This window comes from Danio rerio, chromosome 16, assembly GCF_049306965.1.
Source record: "Danio rerio strain Tuebingen ecotype United States chromosome 16, GRCz12tu, whole genome shotgun sequence".
NCBI lineage: Eukaryota > Metazoa > Chordata > Actinopteri > Cypriniformes > Danionidae > Danio > Danio rerio.
The window spans coordinates 37,477,248-37,490,502 of record NC_133191.1 but is presented as its reverse complement, the minus strand read 5'-3'; the positions used below and the strand labels follow the sequence as shown (position 1 = coordinate 37,490,502).

General features: G+C 35.8%; 1 protein-coding gene across 9 annotated transcripts in view; it reads left to right on the top strand.

The window, feature by feature from the left end:
* The window catches only part of phactr4b (phosphatase and actin regulator 4b), an 88,013-nt gene that overhangs the window by 25,648 nt on the left and 49,110 nt on the right, over positions 1-13,255 (top strand). For 2 of the 9 annotated variants that reach the window (XM_005158335.5, XM_005158332.5), the window contains exon 1: positions 577-857. In XM_005158335.5, coding sequence (XP_005158392.1) covers positions 803-857 — 55 coding nt within the window. In that variant the 5' untranslated portion in view covers positions 577-802. 9 annotated transcript variants of the gene reach the window in all.

Sequence of the window (13,255 nt, the reverse complement as noted above, 5' to 3'; positions counted from 1 at the left end):
GAGATTGAAATGGTGGAATTTATGTAGGTCTGGTCAAGGTTAGGTTAACTTTTTCCATGTGTTTCGACCATCAGCTATATTTTTACATCTGTTATCTGGCATCTTTGCAGGCTTCAAAGAACATATTCCATTTGAAGGTTGTTATGCAAGATGTTCTTTGTAATGTCAGGAACATCTCGCATTCCAGTTGAGATGTTGGCTAACGTGATTTGTTTAGATGTTTTTTGATGATCAGTTTCTCTTGTTTTTGTTCCCATATCCACAACAGTCAAATGTCCGCCCAGCTGATACCATCTCTCCCTTCACTGGCAGAACTTCTCTTTAATCCCCTGCCTTTTTTTTGGTTGTTGTTCATTAGAACTCATACGCAAGCGCACACACACACATTCACTATGCACTTTGACCTCTGTTTTAAGGAATGATAGGCATCCGTCGGCTTGTGCCCTGATCTGCTTTGCGAGCTCGTTTATGAAGAGGAGGGAGAGAAAGTCGTGTGGAGGGAGGGTCCCATGTGATAGAGGGGGTGGAGAGAGTGGGAAGGAGGAGAGGTGGAGTACGCTGGAAGAAAAGAAGGGCAGTTGGCATGAGATCCACTCAAAGAAGAGAGAGAGAGAGAAAGGAGCTTGGGAACATTGGGTTGCAAGGTGGAAGAAAGCATGAGATCGACGTTAGGTGACAGGAAAATAGTTTTTGGAAGCTAAAAGGAAAAGCAGAGGACTTTGGGGAACCTGAGCTGCTGTTGCTGTCCACTGGGTTGCACCTGGGCAGGAGCTGTAAACAGAGGCCCTTACGGGGCTGGAGCATGGGACAGACGTTTCCTCTAGAGACTGCACCACAAAACCCCTGCGCATATTTGGGTGAGTAAAGAAAAAGAATCTTTTAAGGGATTGAAGTTTCCTTCATGAAAAAGTTCCAGAAGATAGATATGCATATGCAGATGACTTCTTTGGTTCGAAACAGAAGGAATCCTCTCATCTCCTTCTTGGGAATGTGTTCCCAGAAAGCACTGTGTCAAGATAAAAAAAAAAAAATCCAAGATGGACTTTAATGCAACAAGAAAAGTTTGGTGTGGCTATTTGTTACTTGTTTTTTATTTGTTATTGAAATGTATTTTAGCAAGAAGAACGTCTTTAGCCTGGGAGACACCCAGCCAATGGTTGTCCCAAGTGGGTTTTGAGCAACTGTCAGCTTTTGTTTTTTCCTTGTGTTTCACGCTATTGCCTCTAGTTAGATGTTGTTGGTTGTTTTATGGTCAATTCTGTATTTCGAGTCTGTGATGGAGCTTGTCAAAGCAAAAGCACAGAGTTGGCTGTCAACTGTATACTGTCCAGTGTGTTCTAGTGTGAATTTTTTGTCTTGACAAGGCTCTTTGTGGCAACACCACAGTCTAGCTTTCCTCAGAACTTGTTCTTTGGTGTCAGTCTGGCACGCCTTTAACTTTTGTTACGCATGCACTTCCAAACAGTAGATCAAATACTAAATAAAATCTAAAATAAGAGTAAATTGGTGCCGTGACCTTGGTAGGAATGAGATTTATTGTTGTTGAAGTCATCTAGTAGGAATTACGAGTAAGCCTCACTTCCAGTGCCTCAAGATCTTTACTGGCAACTGATGCTAGAGGGTGCAGTCTTTAATTTGTTTAGCTATAGTGCCCATGCCATAGACATAAAATATTTGCACTATGAATTAAGGTTTATGATAATGATAAAATGCAGCACATGACTGGTCTGCAGGTGCACATTCGGGTTTAAAATAAAAAATGCACACCAGATACAATGCAATAGAATCACTTTTTGTTCATACTAGCATTGTTGGCTTTTTGGGAATATTGTTACCCAAGTTAATGAAATATGAGGATTTTCCCCATTCATCATTAGTAAAATAATATTACAAAGGTGTTAAAATGTGTTGTTAGCTGTGTAAAATAATGCACTTGTTATTTGTTTTGCAAGTAGCTGTGCCGGTAGTCTTCAAATTTAGTTTACATTTCCTCGTATTTAATTAATTTGGCTGTGAATCAAAGAACATAGTACATGCTTTAGGCTCGTGCAACTTTGCCATGCTCAATGTGAGTTGGAGGAAGAATACGATATAAAGTGGGAATTGAATAAACAAGGAATTGTTGCATGTTTGCAATGTCAATGTTCCCATATTACTTTAGATAGTGGCAATCACTGTTTCTCTCATTCACATACCAGCCACTAGCTCGAGAACTGCATTAAATCAGCTGATTGCACAATACTGTAAATACACTCACTAGCCACTTTATTAAGTACACCTTACTAGTACCGGGTTTGACCCCCTTCTGCCCTTAGAACAACCTTAATCCTTCATGGCATAGATTCAATAAGGTACTGAAAATATTCCTGAGAGATTTTGCTCCATATCGACATATCATCAGTTGCTGCAGATTTGTTGGCTGCACATCCAGGATGTGAATCTCCTGTTCCACCATATCCAAAAGGTGCTCTATTGGATTATGAACGGGTGACTTTGGGGGCCATTTGAGTACAGTGAACTCATTGTCATGTTCGAGAAACTAGTCTGAGATGATTCGCGCTTTATGACATGGTGCGTTATCCTGCTGGAAGTAGCCATCAGAAGATGGGTACACTGTGGTCATAAAGGTATGGACATGGGCAGCAACAATTCTCAGGTAGCCTTTGGCATTGGCACAATGCTCAATTGGTAAAAATGGGCTCAAAGTGTGCCAAGAAAATATCCCCCACACCATTACATCACCAGCAACAGCCTGAACCATTGACACAAGGCAGGATGGATCCATGCTTTCATGCTGTTGATGCCAAATTCTATTCTCAATTTGAGTTACTGTTGCCTTTCTCGAACCAGTCTAGCCATTCACCTCTGACCTCTGGCACCAACAAGCATTTGTGCCTGTAAACCTGCCACTCACTGGATATTTTCTCTTTTTACTGAATACATAAATATGACCACATGTAAGATGGCTATGCTATAAACTGCATTGAGACTGAGCAACACCTCCAAGTACTCCTTTGAGGACCAGACCAAAAATTTTGTGCACCCTTGGTAATGCATTAATATCAAAATAATGATTTAAAAATACCTGTTGGAAATATCAAACATCAAATTGTATGTTTTTTATGTCTGTTTACTCTTACATATAAACAAAAATATGGTGGGTCTTTTGCTTGTTAAAATATCTCACTGTAATAGGATTTTAAAGTTTGTTTAAATGTCCCAGGTGTCTGAAGTTTCTATCAAAATACCACATGGATCATTTATCACACTATGCTGTTAATGGCCCTTTTTGGGTTGAAGCCAGAAGTTAACAGTCTTGGAGTAAATCACATGTGCATTAGTATATCAGTTTAACCGCATCTCTTGGAAATGGCGACACTACTAATGCAACTTAACCAGTCTTAGTCCCCTTGGGCTTGACTTAAATTACATTTTAAGTTGGCCTCTGGATACTGTGATGTGAATTTCTGAAAGAAAACAACAATTAACTTTATTTTGACTTTGTGGTTTGTAAACTTGCAGATCTTTTTCATACTCAAACAGCAAAGGGATAGGAGTGTAAAAACCTTAAAGGCCCTGGTATTCATTAAACAAAGTTAAGCAACAAACTGAAATATCCTCATTTTGAAAATATCTGGCCAAACCAGAGTTGGTTTTGAGTTTGTTTTGCCAGTTCAACAAACAAAGCTCACCAAAGCGAATTTTGGGTGACTTTGTTTTGGCTCTGAGAAACCATTGGTCAATGACGATTACGTAGTCAGTTGGTGTAGCCACTTTGCTTACTTTGTGCGATTTTGATTTATATCTCATGTCCATGGAGGTCAAACAGGAGAACACCATCCAAAACAAAAGTTGACAACAAGAGTACACTGGAGGAAGTAGTAGCAAAGATGGCAAAGATGTATCTGGGCTTGTATGATTGCTTACAGAAAATTTATAAAGACTCTGAGGTGGTCACACACTGGACGAGAAGCGCCACCACATCACACCATGTGTTTTAAAGTTCTAAATTCCATTTGAGGTCTGTCCATGGCAAAAAAAGAACGATATGGCATAACGCGATGCTGCTTCTCATGCAACAGGCCAGTCTGATCCCATGAGGAAACATAACTATTTTACTTTTGTCAGTTTAGTTGCTAATTCGTATGACTTTGTACGAGTTCAGTCTTACAATAATAATATAAGCAAATTGTGGTTAATTTTTACAAATTCATATGAATTAGCCACTAAATCAAAAAGTTACAGATTACTGTGAGATAGCGTTGGACAGGCTGGAAAAGGCTGTTTGCATTATATGAAACTGTTCTTCTCTTACAGCCTTCATCGTTGTTGTTTAGTGAACACTATGTTTCCATCTACCTATTTTTACGTGCATTTTGGATGTATTGTACGCATATAAAATGGTTGATGGAAACACTAAGATGCGCATAAATAAAAAAAGTGCATAATAAACATGCGCATAACTGAGTAGGATAAACTTTTTATGTGATAAGAAAAGATGAGCTTAAACTACGATGGAAAAACTTATAGAACAAATTCTAGTATATGCGTTAAAAAAGGTCATGTGATTGTTATAGGAGATCATGTGATGACGAAAATGTGTGTAAAAAGGTAAACCAGCAGACTGACCACACCGTAAAACATCTGAAATGTTGTTTTGGTCATTCTAAAATGTCTTAACCATTTAAGTATTAGTGTTATTATTTTATTAATTACCTCCTTAAGAGGGTCTGTGCTCTGTGTCTCACACCTTCAGATGCCACCATACATTCTTTGTGTGTCAGCATTTGTCTGCTGAGGTGCAAGTCTGTTAATAAATTTTAAAAAAAATTTACGCAGCTTGTCTTACCGCAGTAAATTCCGTTTTTGCTGTTGATATGTGGCGCTGGTTAATCAGGAAGAGACAATTTTGTTCTCTTTGGATGGAAACGCTGCTTTATTTGCACATCATTTATCTGATATTCCGGTTTTCACACAAATTTAATTAGCATGTTTGGATGGAAACATAGCTACTGACACTAACAACAGAACATATTTTTAATTCTGCCTACTGAATGGGGGTGGGCGATATGGAAAAAATATCATATCAGGATTTTTTATTGGGGAAATCACGATTTACGATTTTTATCGCGATTCTTGTAGGTGTTTTTTAAGACTTTTTGCAAATTACAAAGGTACAATACAACCAAACTAATGTCTCCATATAAAAAAATACTCTTACCATGTATGTTTAGGAATATTTAAAACATATAGGGAGATACAAAATCTTTACTGAAAAAGTGGGTCATGCAGTAAATTTGATCGTCCATGATCAAATATTGTGTTATCGCACAGCCCTATACTGAAGGTTCAATAACAGTATAACATTTTCAAACTTCTTTTGCTCTCAAATGAAAAATGAAAACGAACTTCATTTGAACTATACTAGTGTCTTAACAGTATCCTTTTAACCTAACAACTTGTCAAAAACAAACTCTGGTAGAGCTTTTGAGGTTCCAAGACATTAAAGAAGCGCTCTAATAAAGCATCTGCCAGTGCAAGCAGTAAGAGGCAGTTGACTGGGTTTTAGAAGTGTTAAGCTCAGTGAGCATTACCTCGGCTTGACTTCAGCACAGCAGGAACGGGTTATGACTCAGCAGTGGGTCTCAGCTGAAAGTGGAAGGAAACCAGACATGGAGCCATTCGGGAGGGCGGTGGGAGTCGTTGAATATCTGTGCTGCACATATTCAGACATGTCTGTCTTTTTTTGATCCCTTCAATACTCGTCGCGTGAAATATGAAGTCTCAGGAACTGTACCTTTTTGTCAGCTGTGATTATGAACTAAACCCTAGTGGGCATTTTTTCTCTTGCTTTTTGTAGCAGAGACAAATGTAGTAAAAATCAGAAATTCTTTTGCTTTTAAAAGATTGTTGAAAATCCTAAATGTTCTAAAGTAGTAGACAAATGTATTGATAATCATGTGTTGCTTTTGACCATGTGTCAAAAGTTCTGTATCTTACATCACATCAAGTCTACAGCTGTCAACCTTTCTCTTTCACTATTTCCAAATATTTAAACACTGCTTATTTGTATGAAAAGGCCTGAAGTCTGAATCACGATGATCTTTGTGCAGTTTCCCCCAGTGCAGGGTGTGAGACGCCACCGATAGTGATGACAAACACGCAGACAAAGCGCAGCTGGCATTCAGTTACTGCACAGAGGAAGCAATCAAGTCTTTACTGTCCCTCAGCCAAACACTACGGCTTAGTTTCATGTCACAATATAGGCATCTTTGTTCTCTCGGTGGTCTGCGCTCACTTTTGCCTCTGCCGACACTGCGTTTGTTTCCAGTGGGTTTTCTTTGCGGCCAAATGTCAATTTGCTAGAGGCATCTGAGACTTTTTATCCTTACAACAATGTGTCTAAATGAAGCTTAACCTTAACAAAAAGGGTTCGCAACAGAGATGGACTTTTTATTGGGACTTTTTTTTATCTAGTGCTGCTGTGTCTGTATATAACATGGGGGAAAAATCCTATACATGTCTAGATTAGTGCTATTTTTTCATTACTAAAGAAGAATATAACTTTTTGTATTTTAATGACACATAATTAAAGTATTAGAAAATTATGCTTTAAAAGAAAATATTAAATGAAAATAAATGATATTTATACTATTTTTTTGTAATGAGAATTTATTTTAAAATATTTAATGCCTCATGTAAAAGTGTTACATTTATAAAATGTAAATTTAAAAAATTATTTGAAATATAAGCAAAACAAATAAAAATATACAATATTACTAATTTATAATTTGAAATGTTTTTAATTTAACCGCTTTAATCAACAATAAAACTGTAAATAAGCCACAAGGGCTATTTTGTTAATTTGGCATATATTGCCCCTCTGACAGATTTTAAAAAGGCAACCTAAAATCAAGAAACTTTTTACACATGCAATGTCAATGAAGTTACATACAATAAAAAGACAAAACATAAATTATGAATTTTATAAAAAGCTAGAGAAAAGGCACGATTACAAACTTGATTTGCGGTTAGCAATTTCTTTAATTTGTATTTAAATATTGAATAATTTGTAACACCCCTTAAATCAAAAGGAAGTGTATTCCAGAATTTTCTGGCTCTAACTGAAGACTGACTGTGCAAATGTTGCACATCTAAACTGCACCGCACTATTACTGTCTTCTCTAGTAATAGATTGTGCTGCTCTGCCATTATTATTCTCCTCCACTTAGGCGACATGACAGCAGCACGGTGACAACATTAAATACAGAGGCCTAATTAATTAAATAATTGAGTTTTTTTCGTATTAGTGAACCTGATCGCGAGCGAATTGTTCTTTTAACCGGATCTTCTAAGTCAGGGGTGTCCAAACTTTCTGGGCCGAGGGCCAGATGCAAAAAAAAAACGTTGTCGCGGGCCAAATTTTACATACATCACACAGACACGCATATATATGTATGTATGTATTTATGTAACGGAGAGAAGATTTTTTTCCACACATTTTTAAACATAATAGGTTTAATAACTCATTTCTAATAACTGATTTATTTTATCTTTGTCATGATGACAGTATATAATATTTGACTAGATATTTTTCAAGACACTTCTATACAGCTTAAAGTGACATTTAAAGGCTTAACTAGGTTAATTAAGTTAACTAGTCAAGTTAAGGTAATTAGGCAAGTTATTTTATAACGATGGTTTGTTCTGAAGACTTAAGGGGCTAATAATTTTTACCTTAAAATGGTTCATAAAAAATAAAAACTGCTTTTATTCTAGCCAAAATAAAATAAATAAGTCTTTCTCCAGAAGAAAAAAATATTATCAGACATACTGTGAAAATGTCCTTGCTAAACATAATTTGGGAAATATTTAAAAAAGAAGAAATAAATCAAAGAGGGGCTAATAATTCAGACTTCAACTGTTTATAGATAGATAGATAGATAGATAGATAGATAGATAGATAGATAGATAGATAGATAGATAGATAGATAGATAGATAGATAGATAGATAGATAGATAGATAGATAGATAGATAGATAGATAGATAGATAGGCAGATAGATAGATAGATAGATAGATAGATAGATAGATAGATAGATAGATAGATAGATAGATAGATAGATAGATAGATAGATAGATAGATAGATAGATAGATAGATAGATCATAACAAGAACTGCTGCTTAATTGAATGCATGTAATAGCGACACCCGGTGGTTATTTATTGAATTACGTTCATTTTTGTTTAGCAGGCCAGATTCTATTGATATTTATAAAAAAGCCTCGCGGGCCGCCACAAAACTGATTGCGGGCCGCAGATGGCCCGCGGGCCGCAGATGGCCCGCGGGCCGTAGTTTGGACACCCCTGTTCTAAGTGAACTGGTTGAACTAGTTCACCAAATTAAACTGAATCACTTGAATCAATTCACGTCTCCAGTAACCACTCTTATCCACAAACTACTTACTTTTTAACATGCCTAATACCCCCCGACTCTAAATAAACCAATAAATACAGAGTTATCCAGTTATTAGAATTGTATACTGAGATCAGATTTGAGAAGCGCTGAACTGATAATACTGCAGAAGTGTGATTCAGCAGATGGTGAACTGAACACAAACAGTACATGACAGCCTGCTATGACTGAACTAAACTTGAACAACCGCAGCGCACTAAACCAAGGGCATGAGAGAATCTGCCGAAAAGCTTGTTTATTTCATAACAGAAAGTCGTAATTGAATTTAAATAAGTGAATCATGAAACTTATGTCCAAGAAACTTTTCTAATCATGGTGATGTTTTAATTGATTGAAATTATGATTGCTGACTACATAATTTTGGTATTTTGAGTCCAAACATGGGAAGATTGTGACAAAAGAACTGGTTTGCATTAGAGATCGGAACTTCCCATCACTACTGTGTATCTAATCTCAGACACAGCCTTGCAGACATATTTCTGCCACCTTGTGGGCTGTTGTATTTGAATTTGAGGTTGGTTAGATGGTAGTGGTAGATGAAAGTGATCATGTGTCCTCTGAATAAATGTTTCCAAAAAATGTTTATTTGGTTGAGTTTTTATTATACAATATTTATTCCGACGACTTTGAATTCTGCACCTAACAAATATCCTTAATTACAAACTAAAACTAAGCAATTTCAAAATATAGAAAGTAATAAAAACTAGTACATCTAAAAAAAGAAATAAAAACTAAAACTAGTGAAAAATCCCAAACTATTATAACATTGTGTGTATATTTTAAATGTTGTGAATTTTTTTTTATTATTATTTAAATGTTAAATTTACTTGATTTTCAATTTCCATGCTGAGCATTATACAGTATTTTGTTGTTGCATTATATATTGTGCTATATTTTGATCATCTCGTTCACGGTTTATTTCAAACGCTGTTTCAAGTTTAAAAATAGTCTGACTTTTTGAAACTCGTCTTGAGACCCCCTGCATCCTCTTGTTCTGTTATGCTCCAGTTGTGTTTTTGAACCTCTTTTCTTTGCTCTATTTGTGAATGCAAGAATGCATCTCATCTAAAAAGCCCTTAAGAAATACATCTGCTTGTCTTACAGCCAATAAATCAGCCAGTGACTCAGGCGGCACGCTGACCACTGAGTTTTTATGTACGTTTTCCCTAATATGTCTTCTGATCAGCTGAAGTTCAGCTTCAAGAAATATAAATGAAGGAAGTCTGAAAAACAAGGCTGTCTGGAACGAGAACCTGTAGTTATTTGTGCATATAGAGCGACGCATAAGGGGGTGGTGTGTAGTTGCCGGGCAGTGATTGACTCTTCATGGTTTCTCCCTGTGGAGACAGACTGTTACATAATGAAACAAGCTGCTCCAGGCTGAATGCAGGCCTTATTTCCGACAACACAACTGCCTACACACTCCTCCTCTCATCTGCTTAGCATATACACCTCAAGCCTCTGGCTCTGAAGCTGCATGTACTACATACAGTACATCATAAATGCACATGCTCACTCTTGCTGGGGCATGCAGTGAACTAGTCGGTGGGTTTCTTGAATGACAGGTCAACTAATTGCTCTTAAGGATCCAGTATACTGATGCACCTGCTCCGATCAGATGTGTTAGTTTATGTAAGATGTGTTGAACAGCTTCAGGGTTGACAGGCAACATGAAATGCAATTTTATGAGAAGACATTTAACACTCAGAATTCTATACCTACTAGAATGGCCATAGCAGTCATTATGACTATTCATATAAGCAGGGCATGCCATTATCTTTTTTTTGATCACCAGCCATTTTGGCTAGTAGATTTCCAACATTAGTAGCCTTTCGCCATTTTCAATAGCCACACTTTTCTTGTTGGAAAATATATTTTGCTTAAATTTGACTTTGACATGGTAAATTACTTGATTTCGATGTTGTGTTATGTCCACATGCCTTCTCATTCATTTAACTTCTTGTGTGTATTGTGTATTAGCTTGCTCGGTGTGCATGAGCAAATGGGTTGTGTCACAATGCAATCAGTTTTTATTTCACATGACTTTTCAGAGCTCAAATTAAGGATTTACCAAATCTCTGACCACTCCAAATAAGTATTTCTTAGCCACAATTTTTTAATGTGTCAAAACAAGAAAAATATAGCTGTATATGGGCGCTTTTTAATTAAACAACTTAAAAAAACAAAAAAAAAAAAACATTACATTTGAAAAATATTTATTGTCATGCATCTAAAATATGCACAGTGATCTGTCCTGGCTAAAGGTCCCAGATCACCAGTTAACTACACAAAAACGGGGAGTAATCTACCATTAAAGCAATGTTATTGTAAAAAATTATAATTAAACCATAGTAACAAAAATAACTGTAAGCAAAAGAAAGCAGGTGAAACATACCGTGTTAATGTTAGGCCTGTTAATAATCTCTTCTAAGAATAATTCAAATGAAAGCAGTGACCGCTGCTGCTTACAAAAGAATATGTGTATTCAACAAGACTGTGGGTGCACGATCATCACTCTTTGTCCAGTCTATTTCAAAGGTAACCAATCACACCCGTTGCGCTTTTTCTTGGCACAGTTGCTTTGCACAAGTAAACGGGAGTGTGCAAACGCTTTACAACAGTCGCATGCATCACATCAGCTGTTAGCTTAAGTGATCGTGCTCTCATTTTGTATTCACCATTCTTTTGCTCGCGCAAACACAGTCGTGCTGCTTTTCGATTCGAAGATCACATTTGCATGAATATTGGGCCATGCTTATTGTTGAACCCTGCTTTTAAGAAAACTACAATTTAAAAATGATTTCCAACCAGCCAAAGCGGCTAGTGGACAGGTCTGTCTAACCCGCCAGAGCTGAAATCTACCAGCAATTGGCAGGTTGGTGGGTTGGCGGGTGTTAATATAAAACCCTGCAAATAAGACAGAATAGAATTTGCAACATCATATTTACATTTAAAGCTTTTACTGAGATATTAGAATTAAACTCTGATTGTAATTTATGCTCACAGAGGACAGTTGGCACTTATTTTCAATATTATTGGCAATGTCCTGCATTTCACTTCTTTTGGTTTCAGCTGGCTCGTGACATTACATTTTTGTTAGGAAAAGATATAGAACTGACTCCAGAATGCTTTTTCCTAAAGGATTTTTCTAACATGTCACTCTCAATGCAACAAAAGAACTTAATCTTAGCTGCCTTTACAGCTGCTAACAAAATGTTGGTCTGCCGCTGGATCCCTCCACATATTATGAGTAGACGTCAATGTCTTTGCTGGACATTATTTGTATGGAACTTTTAACAGCGCGCATACATGAAGCTCACTCAAAAACTGTTAAGTCCTGGAATTTAACTTTTGATATTGTCAAATCCTTTTGTTTCTTCTTTCTAATGTACAGCTATTCATTCTTTCTTTCATTTTTTTTAAAATATATAACACAGCAAACTTTTAATTTTTGTCATTATAGAACAAGTCTACCTGGGTGGGGGGTGGGGATTCGGGGTTGTTTTATGATATGGTCATATGCTCTATGCTCTGTATATTAAACAAAAAATGTAAATTATAAAAAACAATTGTTCACAAAAAAATAATTAAACCCTGAATGTTTGTCGTCATTTTATTTGAAGCAATTACCCCAAATTTGCTGTCTTTTTGTAACATTCACTACAATTGTGAAGTAGTTATTAGTCCACCCTAGAAGGTGTGTGCGTCGCTTTAAGCAGGGCATTTTTTTCACTGCAGTCAAAATGTTTTTGAAAGTTTGAAAGGCATGTCTGAAGTAAACTTATGTTTTTGTTAGTGCTGGGCAAAGATTAATTGTGATTAATCACATCCAAAATATGTCTATTTTGTTCAGTTGAAGTCAGAATTATTAGCCCCCCTGTTTATTTTTCCCCCAATTTCTGTTTAACAGATTTGTTTAGCATTTGATTTACAACACAATTCTAAACTTTCTAATAGTTTTAATAACTCATTTCTAATAACTGATTTATTTTGTCTTTGCCTTGATGACAGTAAATAATATTTTATTAGATATTTTAAGGATTTTCTATACAGGTTAAAGTGACATTTAAAGACTTAACTAGGTAACTTAGGTTAACTAGGCAGGTTAGGGTAATTAGGCAAGTTATTGTATAACGATGGTTTGTTCTGTAGACTATCAAAAAATAATTATCGTAAAGGGGCTAATAGATTTGACCATAAAATGGTGTTTAAAAAATTAAAAACTGCTTTTTTCCAGCCAAAATAAAACAAATAAGACTTTCTCCAGAAGTAAAAATATTATCAGACATACTGTGAAAATTCCCTTGCTCAGATAAACATAATTTAGAAAATATTTAAAAAAGAAATAAAAAAAATTAAGTGGGCTAATAATTCTGACTTCAACTGTATATGTTATATACACACACATAAGTAAATAAAAATTGCAAAACTATTTGTTTATATAGATATTTCCATTTATATATAATTTATTATATACATCTAAATTTCATCTCTAAATTTAAATAAACATTTTCTCAAATATGTGCATGCATGTGCGCATTTAAATATACATAATAAATATACATAGTTAAAACAAATTTATGAAAACAAACTTTTATTTTGAATGCGATTTGATTAATAGCGCTAGCTTTTGTTATCAGAAAGTTATGTTGTTGTTAGCAAGATGTTGAGTATACAGAGGCATATATATTCAAAGACTCGAGAAAAATGGCTGACTGAAATGTATGTTGTCAATTTGATGGTTTTGGTTTTTTAAGGTTGTAATACTCTGAACTTTTTGT